The 18,348-nt window shown below is 48.1% G+C and overlaps 1 protein-coding gene across 15 annotated transcripts in view; it reads left to right on the forward strand.

The window, feature by feature from the left end:
• AFF3 (ALF transcription elongation factor 3) overlaps positions 1–18,348 on the forward strand; it is a 685,346-nt gene that overhangs the window by 607,864 nt on the left and 59,134 nt on the right. For all 15 annotated transcript variants that reach the window (XM_049856158.1, XM_049856156.1, XM_049856165.1 and 12 more), the window contains 3 exons: positions 4,964–5,150; positions 10,795–11,901; positions 18,024–18,148. In XM_049856158.1, coding sequence (XP_049712115.1) covers positions 4,964–5,150; positions 10,795–11,901; positions 18,024–18,148 — 1,419 coding nt within the window. The remainder of the gene's footprint in view (positions 1–4,963; positions 5,151–10,794; positions 11,902–18,023; positions 18,149–18,348) is intronic.

Consider the following 18,348-nt stretch of genomic DNA (forward strand, 5'->3'; position numbering starts at 1 on the left):
TTTTGTTCTTTTTGCATCGTATATTCCTGAGAAGCCAGCAACCCAGAAATGCCAACAAGCACAGATAAAAATAAGCCTCAGTAAAGCTTGTTCTGTCTATCCAAAGGACCAGAAAATGGTTTACCTAGCTAGGAAGAAAAGCTTTAGAAATAACTGCTCTACTCCAACCAAAATTTACAGGGAAAAAAAAAACTGGCACCATCCCCAAGCCTCATCAGGAAAGGCCAAATAGGGAGCCTAGACTTCCACTCTCACCCAGCTATATTGAGGCAACCCTCCACCATCCCACTGGAGTAGTGTCAGTGAAGGCTTGCTAAAACAGACCATTTTTTAAAACTCAGAGTCTCATAACGTAATGCCAAAAATGTCCAAGATACAGTAAAAAATACCAAGAACCAGGAAAATGTCAAGACAACGAACAGATGCCAGTATTGAGACGACCCCGATGTCAGAATTATCTAACAAGGATTTTAAAGGATACGTCATAAAATGAAAAAAAAAAGAGTCTCAGCAAAGAAGTAGAAGATACAGAGAAGAACCAAATGGAAATTTGAGACCTGAAAAATTTAATAACCAAAATGATAAAGCTCAATGGATGAGCTGCACAGTGGAGCGGAGAGAACAGTGGAAAGCATCAGTGAACTTGATGATAAAGCCAAACCCATTGCCATCGAGTTGATTCCAACTCATAGCAACCCTATAGGACAGAGTAGAACAGCCCCCTAGGACTCCCAAGGAGCAGCTGATGGATTCAAACTGCCGACCTTTTGGTTAGAGCTGAGCCGTTAATCACTGTGTCACCAGAGCTCCGTATACATATACATACACACACACACACAGAGATTATTTGAAGGAAAATGGCTTATGCAGTTGTGGAGCTTGGCAAGTCCCAAATCCATGGGTCGGGTGTCAGGCTGGAGGCTTTTCCTGACTCACAGGGTTGCAGGAGCTGCCAAACCCAAAGTCGGCAGGTCTGGTGTCAGGCTACTGGCTCACGTCGGAAGAACCAGAGGTCAGAGGATGATGAGTCAGATGCAGGATCCAGAGAGAGCTTTGCCAGAACCTCCATGTATGTTGGGTGCAGGCCACCCCTGCCAGGAAACTGATTGACTTTCAGCTGATTGGCCTTTTCACTGATTGGCTGCTCACATCAGATCACAAAATGGAGAGTGATTACATAAGATCTGCCAAACCCCTGAGAATCATGGCCTAGCCAAGTTGATGCATAACCTTAATCTTCACTCCACCCAGGAGGGAACTCTGCTTAAATTATAGCAGATGAAATTTAGAGCACATTTAAGGAAATATTCTCCGAAAGGGAGAATTGTTAATATTGGAACAGGTCACCACAAGAGGTGCTGAAGTACCCATAAATAAATACATATATATATGATTGGAAAAGAGAGATTATAACCTCTTTGAAAGGTTAAGTCCATTTTTTTTAAGCTCATGAATCCAACAATGGATTATTTTTTTTCATTTTTTAAATTAAATAATTATATGTCAGTGCCTATTAACATGCCAGTCACGGTCCTAGGTAGGCTTTGATGACCTAAAGACTTTTATTCCATGATCTCAGTGCTGTTTTAATGCCTGCAGAGTTGATAGCACCATGTTCATAAAACGTCCTAGGTGCCAAGAACTTAGTAGGCAGTCTCCTAAAAATTGTCCAAGGCTGTGCCATCATGTCAACTGGTCCATGTTATCATTTCGGGAAAAGAATCTGCTAACTCAATTTTTTTTAAGTTATCTTTGCTGTGTAAACATGGCAATCAGTTCGCACATTAAAATTTTCAGTTTGTAATTTTAAATATGGGGGCAGTGGTGATTTAGTGATAGAATTCTCACCTGCCACTTGGAAAATGTAGGTTCGATTCTCGGCCAGTGTGCCTTGAGTGCAGCTACCACCTGTCTGACACCTGTGGAGACTTACATGTTGCCATGATGCTGATCAAGTGTCACTGGAGTTTCCAGACTAAGACAGACTAGGAAGAAAGGCCTGGCTATCTACTTCCAAAAGTCAGCCAGTGAAAGCCCTATGGATCACAACCCCATTGGGCACAGGGTTGCCATGACTCTGGGGTGGATTCAACGGCAGCTAACAAAACAACAATAAATTTTAAATACATAAGGCCTAAAGTGTTATTTTAAAGGGGTTTCTGGTATGTCTTTTCCTATCTTCTTGATTCTCTGACTCCAGAGAGCCTTCCTGACTTCACTGAGCCCATCCTGTTATTGGCTTCATTGTCTTCTCTCTGTATTCTGCCCTCTTACTGCCGCAGCTTCCCAACAAGGGCAGAGCAGCTGTGTGCACCCATATGCTGAGGCCAGAATGACAGTTGTCCCCAAGGATCTGCACAAAGCCTAGTTTATGGAGTGTTGCCTTCACAGTAGATCAGGATAGCGACCCTGAGCCCACACTGGAGCGACCAGAGCCCTCCCATGCAAGCTTGTCCCCATGCCTGAAACGGATTTTTTCCTGACTGTATATCCTCTGCCCAGACTACTGAAACGTGAATATACTCAATTCTTATCCCAGATGCATCTTGAGCCTCACAGCCCTTACAAGCAAAACATGAAGAACAACCTCAGATTCTTGACTTTCTTAACCATTTTAAAAACAAATAATAATCGTGCCTGTAAAACTGTCATTTTAAGTGAGTTTCCTAATTCGAGGAAGGAAAACATAAAAGCGTAAGGCTTTTCTGCCAATCTAACTCTGATTTGAGGTTCTTTCTCCTTGGGCTAGTGTGTCTCGTTACGAAAGGATGGCAGTCATAAAAGAAAGGTGGCATAAAAGAAAGGTGGCGTGGTAACCATTTAATGGACATTTTCCCAGAAATTAAAGCGCCGCTTTCCAAAAGACCGTGAATGGCTCTGTGGTATAAGCCCCGAGGAATTCCTCCACACTGCTGCTCCTGCTATGCGTTCAAAGCCTGTGTACACAGGGAACCAGCATCTCGTGTTCTTTTTTGTCTGCATTAAAGCAGGTAGAATGTACTGATCAGTGGTCAAAGCCAGTGACTATCATACAAAACCAGTCCAAATGCTCTTGATTCATCCTAGTTGTCCAGTTTTCAGCAAATGTCTTTCCAGCGTGTGGCAGGGAAACACATCTTTCCCCTCCACTTCCATCCCCACCGTCCTTCTAACAGGACGTCTTTGAGCCATGTGTTTTTATTCCCAGGGCTTAAGGGCCCTCCCACCCAACTCTTCACACAGACCCCGGATATTCATGTTCAGTCAGAGTCCAAGAGGCTTTTTTTTTTTTCTTCATGACTCCATTGATGGTAGCTGTTTCTGTTCAGCCAACAGGAAAGATGGATTGTAGTTCAGAAGGGAGGAGAGAAATATTACAGCCCCTTTATCACCCACCTTCCCTTCCCCTCCACTGTCTCAGGATCCAGGATTCCTCACTCAACACTAGACACAAATGATAGGTTGCAAAAGAGCCCGCTGCAGCCCAGGCAGGGCATGACTGTGCAGATGTTGTCTGATGCTGAAGAATTTGGTCAGACAGTAGGTATTGACCGTGACATTGGTGGAAGAAATCAAAACCACTAGGGGAGGGTACGCTCAAGCTCTGGTTCCCCCTAACCTTGCAGTTCAAAAAGGCACTTTTATTTTCAAATTTCCTGCAGGATAGCTTCTTGTCTTATCATACTTAGAGGAGAAGCAAGGCTCCAATCAGTGTAAGTCTCCCTCCCTCTCCTCCTCCAACACACCACTGACTTATGAGAATCTGTCCTTGGGGAAAGCATTTGTGGAAGATTTAAGGCGGGGGGAGGGGGGCGAAAAGGGTCCTTTCCCTTGTTCAGGCTGCTTCGCACTTTAGACCATAAGCCCTGAATAGCTCCCCGGCCCCTGATCTTCAGTGATGCTCAGGCCCATCAAAGCAGTTGTCCCAAAAGAAGTGGCAAGCAGGTATTTGCTGACTCAACATTTTTTTTTAAGTGATCACTCCATTTCCGGGATTTAAAACTTGCGCTCAAAAGAACGCACGTAGCGGTTCAGTCAATAAAGGACGCTGGAGGTGTGAATGTTGTGTAAGTGCTGAAGTTTCCCTCTTGGCTCGAACACTCTGGCTGGACGTGTGCTATCTGGATTTTTATAGTTAATTAATTGCCATTGGAAAGCATCAATCTTTCCTGTTGTCTTTGAGTGTGTAATTACTTTCTGGCAAATTCCAGCATAGATGTGAACGTTGGGTCTATTTTAAAGGCTGTCTCTGTAAGCCACTGCACTGGGGTTGAAGTGTAAAGTTTGGAATATGTAAAAAGTGTGAGTGAGTGATCAACTTCGGTAAGGGCTGAAAAGAAGGTTAGCCTTTCTATAGCAAGCAAAAAAGACAAGCTCCTGTAAAGTCTGCAGCACTCGACTGTATGGGCAGGAAAAGGGGGTAAGCGAGGCTGTAACTTCAAATGCTCTGTGGTCTCCAGAACCTTCAAGCAGCCCCAAAAACACGGAGTAGAATGCAGCGTCCCTCCTAGCAGCCCCGATCCTAATCCCTGCCGTCTCTCTGCATTTTCCTCGGGGGCAGAAATGAAGCCAAACAGTCACTTTCACACTTTGAAAACTTTTAAACTTTTCGGATTTCCTTGCGTTTTTGTAGATGACTGGATTTGGGGATGCATTTAAACAGCCATCCCCAGAGCAGCAGCAAAAGAGAAGCAGTCACTCAGAAATAACACCACCTTCCCTTCTAAAGTGGCCACACAACGAACGCATGCCCGACAACCAAGGGACACCAACTTTCATTCCCAATTTTGTAATTTTTTTTAAAAAACCATTAGGATGCCTTTGACCCTGGCTCTTGCTCTCCTTGTTCTGGTTCATGGTCAACAGTGGATGTGTGGACTGCGTGCCTCCTCTTGGCCCTGGTTGAATGGGAGCTTGCTGGTGTGTTGGTGTTTGCTCACTGGGTTTTCCTGCCCTTTCCTTCCCGGGCCTCGTGGGTCGGCAGCACCGTGGTCCAGCAGAGCAACTGCAGAGCCTCCGTGCCGTCCAGCAAGGGCAGCAGCAGCGGCAGCAGCAGCGGCAGCAGCAGCTCCTCCAGCGACTCCGAGAGCAGCTCTGGCTCCGACTCGGAGACCGAGAGCAGTTCCAGCGAGAGCGAGGGCAGCAAGCCTCCGCACTATCCCAGCCCCGAGGTAAGAGCGGCACCGGTGTCCCCCCTCTGCTGGGCTCCTCTCTCTGCAAGTGTCGTAAGACCTGGGGCCAAGTCCCTCACACGCCCACACCCCTTCCTCCCAGGGTCCCCCAAACCACAGTCCTGTGACATCAGACTCACTGCAGGCCGTCTGGACGCCTCGTTCCCCGTGTCTCCTCCTTGCAGTTCTCCTAATCACCTAGCTTCCCTGGAGGTTGCAGAGACATCGTCTTTCATTGTCCGAAAATCTCTATGTTGACTTCCAGAAATTTCCAGGCGTGCCATAAACATCACTGACGGGGAATAACCTGCAGATCAGGTCTCCCTAGGGGTCAGCCAAAGCCATAACTAGACAGGGAAGTTCACCACCTGGGAAGTGCGAGCGCCCACAAATCACAGGGGAAGGAGTTTTAGGGGTTTGACATGGTTAGAAACTTAGCTTTTTTGCAGTTTGTCACGGGTTAGAAGGACAAAGGCTATAAATATTAATAAAACCATCTTAGTGGTGTTTCCTTTGTGAAAATATGAACAGAAAAATTACAAAAAAATACGAATAATAGACTTTTTACAGCCATGTGGAGCATCTGGGTGAAGGATTTAGGTGTCTGTCATGTAAACATTCTAAGGAACCAATAAAAGCCATTGCTTTTTCTGCTTTCATGTGGAAAAGGGAGAATTAAATAGTCATGAAGGTTCTTGGGAGAGGACTGAGAATAAACTTCTCAAGTCTGTGGGGCTGCAAGGGTAGGCTTTGATTTCTAGAGGGATAAAATGCACTTTCTTCTCGAGCATATAAACATTTGGGGTTGCCATGGATGGCGGGTTTTAATTTTGTACTTACAACCCTCTCCATCACTTTAGGGACCGGATTTGTAAATAGATTCTGAAAGGGACCCACGCCCACCCACGTCTGCATGCACGCACAGCGGTGAGAGAGCACCACTGTTAGTGGCTGGCAACACTTAACTTCCAGCCATTTGTACCTGTGCCTCCAGCAAAGAGTGACTGTGTTTTATCTCAGGTTCATGGAATGACTCTTAAATTCCCCTCAGGTTTTCTCCACTCGCCTCTCCTCCCAGGAGGCTAAGAGTTTTTGCAAGAGCGCTGAGAAATCCAGGGAAGTTCTGTTCCCACAGCCCTGGTTTCCTCTTCAGCACCTCTCTGCTCTGCACCTACCACTCTTCCCTCCTGAACCACTGCTCCTGCCTTTGGCTGTGCTGTTCACGTGATTCTGCTCTCTTCTCCTGCTCGTCCCTCTTTCGCCCTCCCTCCTCCTCTCCTTCCCTCTCCTCCTCCATCCCTCCCCCTTCTCTTCCTCTCTCCCCTCTTCCTCCTCCTCCTTCTCTTTCTCTCTCTCTCTGTGTCTCTCTGTCTCTCCACTCTCTCTGTCTCTCTCTGTGTCTCTCTCTTTTTCTCCCTCCGTCAGGCAGCGGGGTAGGGGGGAAGCCCTCAGCATCATTAACCTATAAAAGCCATAGGTTGATGGAGCCCTGGCTATTACCAGGAAATTATCACTCCTTCTTCATCATTTCGGTCAGTCAGTGTTTGTTCAACCAACATTTCTTGAGTATCTGCCACAGGCGCTGTGCTTGGCTCTGGGATACAGCATATAGACAGGAAAAGCCCCTGTGTTTGTTTTCATAGAGCTGACATTCTAATGGGGATAATTTGAAACAAAGAAAAAAAAAAAAACACGGGCGTTACATAAAGTAAAGCAGAGGAGTTAAGCAGGCGTCTTCGAAGCCTGCTTCTTGCTGCGATCTGTAGAGAGGTTCTAGAATATTCAGTTGGAAGAGCTGAGTCCCAGCGGCAGTGCAGGGTCTGGTGGGGGCGGGGTGGGTGAGGTGTTAGTACCCTGTGAAGGCCACACGTCCAGGCTTTTCTTTGTGACTTTTTGTGTTAAATTCATGAATGTTGAATCTTATTTTCATGACGAAATGTGAATCCCAGAGCTCTTGAGTGAGGCTGAAACCTGGCCTAAAAGAAGTACAGTTATAAGACGCTTTCAGCAAATTCCTTCTAAATGTCACTGAGATAATTAAAAAGACTTACAGTCCTCGCTAATGAAAGAAGGCTCTTGTCATTTCTCCCAGCAGCTATCAAAGAGGCTCTAGCTACGGAGAAAGACCGTAAGTCAGCTAAACACCAAAAACCAAACCCACTGCCACCGAGTTAATTCCGACTCGTAGCAACCCTATAGGACCGAGTAGAACTGCCCCATAGGATTGCCAGGGAGCAGCTGGTGGGTTCAAACTGCCGACCTTTTGGTTAGGAGCCGAACGCTTACCCACCGAGCCACCAGGACTCTTAAGTTGACTAAAGGAGGCCTAACTGTTTAAGCTCCCCGAGGCCACCCACATCTTCAGTTCCTTGCTTCTCTACACATAGGAAATGCAGAAGTGGCAACTGACGTGTTAACCAAACTGCATGTTATTTCTTTCTGCTGGAAAATACTATGTTAGTTGGAACTAAAATAAGGTTCCTCTTAATTTTTCACCAGGTTAATGTAGACATACATCCTTTAGAAATAAAATGAGTTCGCAGGCCAATGGCACAATGGTTAAGTGCTCAGCTGCTAACCAAAAGGTTGTCAGTTTGAACCCACCTGGCAGCACTGCTGGAGAAAGACCTGGCAATCTGCTCCTGTAACAATTACAGCCAAAAAAAAAGCCCTATGGGGCACTTCTACTCTGTCACATTGAGTCAATATGAGTTGAAAATTGACTTGATGGCACCCAGTAACAACAACAACAGAAGCTAGCATGAGCCTGCTCATCCCTGCTCCATGGCACCTCTGCTGAGTTCTGACCGAGCTGGCCCAGATCCCCTGACAAAGAGCAATGAACCCCACACACGACGGGGCTCTTTGCTTTATAGCCACACACCTGACATGCCGCTGCGCAGACGCGTTTATGCCGCTCTGAAGGAGAACCTGTTTGGCCCTCACTTCCCTCACTTCCCCTCCCGGCAGCATCCTGATGCGTGAGGGAAAGGAGATGCTCCCTGTGTTCCAAGGCACCTGCATTTCACTGCCGAGGGCCAGCACTTGGCAAACCCACTGGCCTCACCTAAGTTTCACGTGCACTGTTCTTCATGGCTGTGGCTGTTAAAAGGTACCTCAGTTTGCGTGAAGCACAGTGATATATAATCATATCACGTACGCACGCTAACACGGAGATCCACTGTAACGTGACTTCCAGGGCAACAAATTCCCTCTGACACCTGATGTTTGCTCAGTTGTTCGCAGCCTCATTTTCCTCTCTAGAGTTTATCTTCCTTGCTGGCTTTGTGAATTCTCACGCCAGAGCTTCATAGGTGGCAAGAGCTGCCCTCCACTCGGCTAGCACGTTTACACTAGCACAGAGTTGCCTAGATCACTGTTTCCCTCCAAATAATAAGTCTTAAATGGGAAAAAAGAGTCCAGTCATGTCAGTTTACGGAGTGCTGGGATAAAGTCAGTGTAACCCAAGATGAGCTGTGATTCTGTCTTTCTAGGTTGAAGACTGACATTTTACAAAGGATTAAGATCCTACTTTCATGAGGCATTGGAAACCCTGGTGGTGGAGTGGTTAAGTGCTATGGCTGCTAACCAAAGGGTCAGCAGTTCAAATCTGTCAGGTGCTCCTTGGAAACTCCATGGGGCAGTTCTACTCTGTCCTATGGGGTCGCTATGAGTCGGAATCGACTCGATGGCACTGGATTTGGTTTGGTTTGGTTTTTTCATGAGGTGTTGCCAGAGGGCAGTGGGAGAGGTGGTAAAACAGCAGTAGAGAGAATTTGGTCTTTAAATCTAGACCAACGTGAGTTTAGTCTTGATGTGGTGTCTTGTAGCTGCCAAACCCACTGCCATCAAGTCAATTCTGACTCATAGTGACCCCGAAGGACAGAGTGACCCCAAAGGACAGAGAGACTCCAAAGGACAGAGTAGAGCTGCCCCCTAGGGTTTCCAAGGCTATGAAGCTCTACAGAAGCAGACTGCCACATCTTTCTCCCAAGTTGCTTATGGTGGCTTCGAACCGCCGACCTTTAGCTTTGGCTATACCTGCTAACCTGTCTGAGCCTCTTCTACAAATAAGGCTGATAATACTTATTATCTTTGAGGACTAAACGAGATAATAGACGTAAAGTGGGAGGCATACTGGAGGTGTTCCATCTATGAAAGATGATTGTAAGATGATGGATGCCTTGAACACCACTCTGGGAATTTGGATTTCATTTGAGAGGCAGTAGGAGTCATTGTAGATCCTTGAGAGAGGGAGTGATTTAGTGACATGTTGAAATGGTACTTCAGACTGATTTCTTCAGCGATGAAGTGCAAAAAATGAGCCTGATCACATCAGGCAATGGGCCCAGGCTAAATTTATTAAATTCTGCCCTTCACTGGTAACACTCCCACTGTTAAGCTACATGAATCTCCATGTGTGCAGCCATGTTTCGGCTACAGGCTGACTTCTGTGTTCTCTCAAACGAGACGTGAGCTGCGAAGGCTCAGGATGGTGGGGATTGAGCGATAGCTAGCGTTTGTCGTAGCGGGAGGGCCGGTGTGGATGGTGGGCTCTGCCAATATGGGTCAGCTTTCTGCAAGGGGCCCCTGCAGCATCCATTTATACTCAGTATGTCTCGTTTGTTTCAGGAAATTGAAAGCCCAGATGTCACTGACGTGCCAGTGGCCACTTGGTATGAGAAATGCAACACATTAAAAATGCAGAGCCAAGCCTGATTGCTTTGCTTTAGGCTAGTCTCTGGTCTACCCCGAAACAATGGAAACCATGAGTTCAGTGGGTCAGAGACCATAGGGAAGAAAAAAACCTTGATCACTTAAAATATTTTCCCCATTTCATGTTAGTCTCAAATTGAAAAATACTCTGGTTGAAGTTCGACACTTATCAATGCACCTCTTTTTTATTGATAATCATTGATGGTGGATAAATGGACCTTTATTAGGAATCAGTATTTACTTCCTGTAAAATCAAAACGTTCCTAACCTTTTATGAGACGTAGATCCTTAGAGACTCTACCGAAGGCTACAGGTACCTCTACGACACCTCGAGTCTTGGTTCGGGGTGCAGTAATCCCCTGGAGCCCATCTCTGGACCAGTGTTTAAGAACCCATGATGGACACGATTTGCTGTAAGATATAGGACAGAGTAGGACTGCCCCATATGGTTCCCAAGGAGCGGCTGGTGGATTTGAACTGCCAGCCTTTTGGTTATCAGCCGAGCTCCACCAGGGCTGCCAAAATACTGTCTAGTTAAGCTCCACAGAAGCTCAAGTTTATGTATCTATGTGTAGTTATTTAGAGTATACATACATTGTATATACATTGTATACAACTTCAAAGTGTTCAAAATGGATTGTAATGGGGCAAAGTGCCACCTCACTTATGTTTCCAAATAGACCTGAAAACAAACTCACCGATACTGAACGATGCAGTCGGCCAGTAAGGGAGCGCCATCCTGCCTCCCTGAAACGTGGGTGCAGAGCTGGTACACACATCTGCCGCTTCTGTGTGTCTTTTGCTTCAAGCCCATTTAGTTTTCTGTGCATACACCCAGAGGAGTAAGTCAAGATAAAAACAGTCAGGCCCCTTTTAAGTGAGCCTTTAATAAAAGATGTTTTGTTTGTCGCTGGTTTTCTGCTTTCAGGCTGAACCAGCATCCTCTAACAAGTGGCAGCTGGATAAATGGCTGAACAAGGTCAATCCCCACAAGCCTGCTATTCTGATCCAGAATGAGAGCCAGGGGCCAGAGGGTAATCAATACTACACTCCAGTGAAAGATGACACGCAGGAGTGTGGAAAACTCCCGGATCTTTGCCAAACCAGCCTGAGAGACAAGGAAATCAAGAGCACCTGCAAGGAGGAGCAGAGGCCCCGGACAGCCAACAAGGCCCCGGGGAGTAAGGGAGTGAAGCAGAAGTCCCCACCTGCGGCAGTTGCTGTGGCCGTGACCGCAACCGCCCCTCTGCCCGCAGTGCCCAGTGCGCCTGTGGAGAGCACGCCTGCACCAGCTCGGAGGGCAGCAGGCAAGAAGCCCACGCGGCGCACAGAGAGGACCTCGGCGGGCGACAGTGCCAACTGCCACCGGCCCGAGGAGCCCCCGGCCGGGGATGCTCTGGGAGCCAGCGTGGTGGTCCCCCCAGAGCCCACCAAAAGCAGGCCCTGCGGCAACAGCAGGACAGGCCACAGGAAGGAGCTCCGCTCCTCGGTGACCTGTGAGAAGCGACGTACACGGGGGCTGAGCAGGATCGTCCCCAAATCCAAGGAGTTCATTGAGACAGAGTCTTCGTCTTCCTCATCCTCCTCAGACTCTGACCTCGAGTCCGAGCAAGAGGAATACCCTCTGTCCAAGCCTCAGGCCGGACCCCCCTCATCCTTGTCCTCTGGCGGTGACCAGAGACTGAAGGAGGCTGCAAACAGCATCAGCGGTGGGGGCGGCCCCCGGGCCCCCGTTGGCTCCATCAACGCCAGGACCACCAGTGACATTGCCAAGGAGCTGGAGGAGCAGTTCTACACGTTGGTTCCCTTCGGCCGGAACGAACTTCTTTCCCCCCTGAAGGACAGTGATGAGGTCAGGTCTCTCTGGGTCAAAATTGACCTGACCCTTCTGTCCAGGATCCCAGAGCACCTGCCCCAGGAGCCAGTGGTCCTGAGCACACCTGCAGCCAAGGACGCAGAGAGCGCACCTCCCACCAGCCTCTTGTCAGACACACCCCCCGAAAAGACTCTGCCAAAATCCAAGAGGAAACGCAAGGTAGGCCTGGGGCTGGGGGCATGGAGGGAAGGAAGGACTTGAATTTATGGACGAAGTGGTAGAACACAGGTGGGCTCGGTCTGTGTTGTCCGTGGCAGCAGGCAGTTCATTTACCTTACTGGTGGCTGATGTAACAGCTGCCAGGGAGTCAGCCGGACTCGTGGCAACCCCACGTGTGTCAGAGAACTGGCCTCCACAGGGTTTTCAACGGCTGGTTTTTTTCAGAAGTAGATCACCAGGCCTCTCTTCTGAGGTACCTCTGGGTGGACTTGAACGTCCACTCCTTCAGTTAACAGCCAAGTACATTAACTGTTTGCATCATCCAGGGACTACAGCAGTCATATACCAAAATCCCAGGTACTGTCCTAAGTACTTTACATGTATTGGAGCCCTGGTGGCGCAGTGGTTAAGTCCTTGCCTGCTAACCAAAAGTTCAGCAGTTCGAATCCACCAGCCACTACTTGGAAACCCTATGGATTAGCTCACTTAAATCCTTAGAGCTGCCTAATGAGGTAAGTACTACTATTATTATTCCCACTTTATGATTTTAGATAATGAAGCCCTGTTCCACTGCCTGTGTAAATAGTCACGGAAGATACTTATTGAGTGTGTTCAGATGCAAGCTGGATGCTGGGTGTGTGAAAAAAAGCTGAACCTGTGTTGCACCCCATTCTTTGCTGGGAGGTGTGGGGTGACGTAGATGGCAGGGATCCGTCATGGACATAAGAAGTCGAAGCCTCGAAGAGGCCTGTGACTGGGGTGAAATATGAATACAGAAACCCCCAACCCCAGGCAGTGGGTGGGCAGGGCCAGGTAAGGGTAACCTTGGCCCACAGCATCCAGTAGTGTCGATGGGGGGGGGGGGCTTTGCAGTGGGGAGGGGCTGAGAACGGGCACTGAGGAGGAGTGCTGGAGTAAGTAGAGGCTCAGGGAGGAAGTCACACCTAGGTGAGTGGATACCTGGGTGTGAGAAAGGCAGCTCAGGTGCAGGAAGAGCTGGGGATGAGTCTGGAAGTAGATGCTGAGGGCCCAGCCAATTTTTAAAGGTTTTTGAGCAGAGGAATAACTTAATTATAAACTAAAGCCAATTTTGAGGAGTTGTATCCCCTCCTATTACTGCATGGAAATCCTGGTGGCATAGTGGTTAAGAGCTATGGCTGCTAACCAAAAGGTTGGCAGTTCGAATCCAACAGATGCTCCTTGGAAACTCTATGGGGCAGTTCTACCCTGCCCTGTAGGGTCACTATGAGTCAGAACTGACTCGACAACAGCAGGTTTGGTTTTGGGGTGTTACTGCATCTTCAGAAGTAATTTGGACACAGTGAAAACACAATGGGGGGCAAACCAAAGATTACAATAATCATAGATGGTTCCAAATTTAGGACAAAGTCATTAACAACACCAGTTAATGCCTCAGTGTTTCCCTAGGCGGGATACAGTGTTTCCCCAGGTGGGATACAGTGTTTCCCCAGGCAGGATACCATCCTGAGTACTTCATTTGTGTTAAGTCATTTAGTCCTTACAACTCTCTGAGGCAAATGTTATCATCATGCCCACTTCACAGGTGAGGAAACTGAGGTTCAGAGAGGCTAATGTGACTCATCCAAGGTCATGCAGGTCATAAGAGACAAAGCCAAGAATGAGCCCAGCTGTCTGGCCCCAGAGCCTCTCAATAAGAATTCAGCCCAAGTTGCACGTGGCGCTTTCCAGCTTTCCAAGGGCAGTCTGGTCTGTCTGCAGAAACACTGGACTGGACACAAGAGTTTTACAGCTGTTTCAGACTCTTGAGTTAGAGGAGGGTTGAGGAACAGGCATATTGCCTTCTCCTGGCTGAGACTAATATGTTCCTCATTTTGCAAGTGTGTAAAAAAAAAAATTTTTTTTTTTTAGAGAGCAAGGATACCATCTCCTTCCTGTGACAGTCAGTCATCTTAGTGACCTCAAGGGCAAATGGAGGGCACCCATCTCGAGGGAATGTATTCTAAAGTACCAAGGAATGTGTTTCTTCACATTATAACCTTAGAAAACCTATCCCTGTAGAGTAGAATTCAAATCCCTTGCAAGCAAATTCATGAAATAGCTTCCAAGGTCAGGTGTTGGCGTTTCCTCGTGGTATATGTGCAAAGACAGTCTTACAAGGAGGCTCCAGGGTGGTTTTCCACTCCCATTAGTTGTTAACCTCTAGTGGCCCCCGTGGCTGAATTCCCCATGGCTGCTCAGAGTGCTTGCATATAGTGGAAGGAGGGTGAATGGTGACACCAGTCAGACCTGACTTTGAATTCCCGACTTTACCATTTACCTCCTGCGAGGCCAGTTTCATGGGTCCCATGCCATCAGTGCAGCCACACGGGACCCTGTGCCCAGAGGGCTGGATGCTTGGAGTTCAGTACACGTGGTCGTCGTGGCCTTGACATTCTGAACCTTACCTTTGAACTTCTGTTCTGTGAGTGAAGGCTGATAGCACAATAGAGCATGAGGGAGGGTTTTTTTGACTCATATGTGCCCCATCTCCTACCTCCTCCCTGATTTGGCAGGACGGGTGGCTCTTTGCTCCCCCTTCTTCTGCCCCCTGTGACCCCAGGCCTCACTGGGCCTCTCCCGCCCCATCTCCACCCAGCGACCAATGGTAGGTACTTCATGCCCCCAACAGAAGCCTACAAATAGACACAGGGAGGGTCAGGGTTGGGGTCAGTGGCTCACCCAACAGCCATCCAGGTACTGAGGCATCCAGGCATGGAGGTTGCCATTATTTGGGGTCACCTGTTCAGCAAGAGTTGGGCAATGGGAAGGGGAGATGCCCAAATGAACTTTCCGCCCATCGAGGCAAGCCACGTGGGTCTAACAACTGGCAGAAGGGGAAACCCAGCAACTGGTGGGGTCATGTACGTGAACCAAGTCCAGGGAAGGGCCCCAGGTGTTTGAGGGAGTCTACCCTCACGCGACAATATCCTCGTGCCCCGGGGAGAACCATATTAGTTAGCAAATAAAAAGCCCCATGACAAGTCAAGAGAGAAATTGCAAAAGAAAGGAAAATGTTTCCTATTTTAGTACTTTATAACGTCATTCTTTTCTTGCTTTTTGAACAAGGGACCCCACATGTTCATTTTATGCTGGACCCCGCAAACTCTATAGTCAGCCCTGGCCTTCATCAGCTACTTAGCTTCTCTGAACTTCAGTCTCTTCATCTGTAATGGTGACATCCTTGCAGCAGTGCTGTAGGTTAGACGGCACCTTCAGCCAGTGTAATGGAGTAGTCACCCATCGTAGCCCACCTGCTCCCTACCCCTCTTTCCTCTGCTGTTCTAGGAGCCCTACCCTCATTACTTGCTGATGGCCCTCGGCTGCTGAGATGGGTGAGCTCCATGTCCTGCCTTCCACATCAGACGTGCCCACAAACTTTGTCCCATCTGGGACTCCAGACACACCCTTACGGGGACTAAGTCTTGTGTTGACTCGCAGGGTCTGTTTTCCAAGTGTGTAGAAACGTTGAATGGGTAGAAGGTGCAGCCGTCTCCCAGTGACCTGTGCATAGAATCTCCTTAGTCTCTTAGCATCGCCAGCGACTCCCCCAGAGCTCTGTGGTTTTAAAACCACTCAGGCCATAGGTCAGTGTTCAGAGAATCAGATCAAAGCAGGGGAAGCCTAATGGGAGGGAAGGGGATTTTAAAACAGGAAGAGGGAGGAGAGCACACCGTCCCACTCCCTGAGAGTGGCCTCTTCCACACCCCCTTACCACTAAGGGAGCCTGCAGGCCTTGAAATACTAATTAAATTTAACTATAGAAAGGGAGTGTAAAGAAAGGAGTAAAGTGTCCTTTCTGGTGGCATTTGGAGGGTGCCTCCTTTCCCTGCATGGTGATAAAATCCACATCAGGTCTCCATGTCTGGACTTATTATCAGATTAAGACACACAGGAACACCACAGCAAAATTTGAGATTCCCAGAGAAACCCCTGTTGAGGAGGAGGGGTCAAGGAGGCAAATGGACCACCAGAATACAAGCTTCTTAAGAGTAGGGCTTTATGTCCTTTGTGCACTGATGGAGCCCTGGTGGCACAGTGGTTAAGAGCTCAGCTGCTAACCAAAAGGTTGGCAATTCAAATCCACCAGCCACTTCTTGGAAACCCTATGGGGCAATTCTACTCTGCCCTATTGGGTCACTGTGAGTTGGAATTGACTCAACAGCAGTGGATTGGTTGGTTGGTTGGCTGTTTGCTGATATAATGCTAGTACCTAGAAGGGTGCCTGGCACAAAGTAGGCACTCAATAAGTGTTTGTTGCATGAATATTTGATGACCTGGCCAGGATCTGTTTCTTCCCTGGCCTGGCAGCTAGGTCAGCCACTGGTGTGCTGCCCCAGGACAGCCCCTGGCCAGAGCTTCATGCCCATCAAGAGATGTTGCTTGGAGATGGTGAAGCTGTAGAAACATGGCAGATACTTTTGGAAGCCATTCGAATTCTCGTCAGAGCTTACAGCTGCTTCCTCCCCGTCTCCGCAGTATCTGTGCTGTCTCTCCATCTTTGCTTTTCGTGCTGTAATCGCTTACGTGATCTCGACCTCCTTAAAGGCCAAAACTGGATGTTACCAGATTTTTAAATTCTCCCCAGAACCTAATACGTTACCTGGCACTTAGTAAGTACTTCAATGAATCAATCCATCAATCACTTGGGAATGAGTGCAGATATTCCCTATGGAATTGATGGATAAACCAGCAAAATCTTTTGCCATCAAGTCAATTCTGACTCCTAGTGACCCCATAGGACAGGGTAGGTCTGCCCTGCAGGGTTTCCAAGGAGCAGCTGAGCTCCTTGGTTAGCAGCTGAGCTCTTAACCACTGCGCCACCAGGGCTCCAGATAAATGGATAGGCTAATGGAAATAACTGTGTATGTACACACATACACATCTGTATGTACACATACATGTAGAAATAAGGGATGTAGACAAAGATAGAAATTGGTAAACATGTAGATTGGAAATACAGCTGTATGGACATGTACATATTGAGAGAGGTGCAGACAAGCATACATATAAATCCCATAATATTCTGTATTTGAAAAATTTGATCCATGGCCTTCGTTATTCTAACTTATGAAGCTTCATTGTAAGCCTGACACCCAGCTCCACTCATAAAATCTAATGACTCATCAGCAAACACAGACACAAGGGAAGTAAGAGGACATTTTTGTAGCATTCTTTACTGGGCATCGTGGGTGCTAAGACCGCAGTACCGGGTGGGAGACAGGCAGAGTCCACCCTGCGGGAGCTGTGGAGCCAAGGAGTGGGGATTCAGAGCTTTGGGGCGGGCCCTCCACCAGATCCCTGTTCCATTGTGAGCATCGGGGACCCCAGTGACAGATGGTGTGGTCATACGATCCATCTAGAGAGAGAAGGTCAGCGTCTCCTATCTTGGATGCTGGGCTCGTATCCTGGAAAAGGCCTCAGAGCGCCTGGCCAGGCCGTTGCCGGGCTCCTATTGTCTCACGGAAAATGGAATTTTATGGAACGTATTTGCAGTGCACTTGTACACACCTGACGCTAAACATAATCTTCAAAATGAGAATCCAAAGTATAGTTTTCTGCAAAAGCACTTGAAGGCTTCTCGGGTGTCATGGGACAGTGATTGTTAACTAGGCGTGAGGCACTAGCCGTGGACAACCTCGGCTTGAAATTTACAAAAGACATGAATTTCAAAAGAAAGTCCCATGCTTGTCGCTAGCGTTACCCCTGTTCAGCTCATCACACCATATTCTGATACCAGGAGATGCCGAAATGGGTGGCACTGAATCTACAGCGTGACTCCAGGACAGGTCTTTAGAGGGTTGAACCCTGGGCCTCTTGATGGCAGGGCAGTTTTCCTAGTTGAGAGTGTTCCCTCTGGAATTTGATCATGGAGCCAGGCTTTCCTCTCCATAAGCTGTCAGTAGTCAAGCTGACAGAACGTCAGCCTCCTCTGAGGAGCTGACCAGAACCTCCCGGGCAGGAGTGCTGGATTGCATTGACTTCTGGGGAGAAGTTGATGAGCGAGTCTTCTGGGAGGCCTTTCTCTGGGGAAGTCAGTAACCCTGAGCGTGTTATGACCCCTTGAAGCCCAAGCTGACCGGTGTTCTCTTATCCCCACACAGTGTGACAACGAAGATGACTACCGGGAGATCAAGAAGGCCCAGGCAGAGAAGGAGACCACCTCCCGCCTGACCACTTCCACCAACAATATTGTGTCTGCAAATCACTGCAACACGAGCGTCAGCAGGTACATGGTGCCCTCGCAGGTGGAGGTGATCCGTAAGGTTTTAATGAGTGGCCTCAATCCAGATCTCCAGACTTGCTTCTCTCGGTTTAATCAAAGGGTTAGAATTATGCCTGGGGGTGCAGCTCCTGTCATAGCCCCACGTCACTGGATAAGTTTTTCCTTTGTAATCAAAGACCGGTTTTGTTGCCTGAAAAGCATTA

Source organism: Elephas maximus, chromosome 17 (genome assembly GCF_024166365.1).
Source record: "Elephas maximus indicus isolate mEleMax1 chromosome 17, mEleMax1 primary haplotype, whole genome shotgun sequence".
NCBI lineage: Eukaryota > Metazoa > Chordata > Mammalia > Proboscidea > Elephantidae > Elephas > Elephas maximus.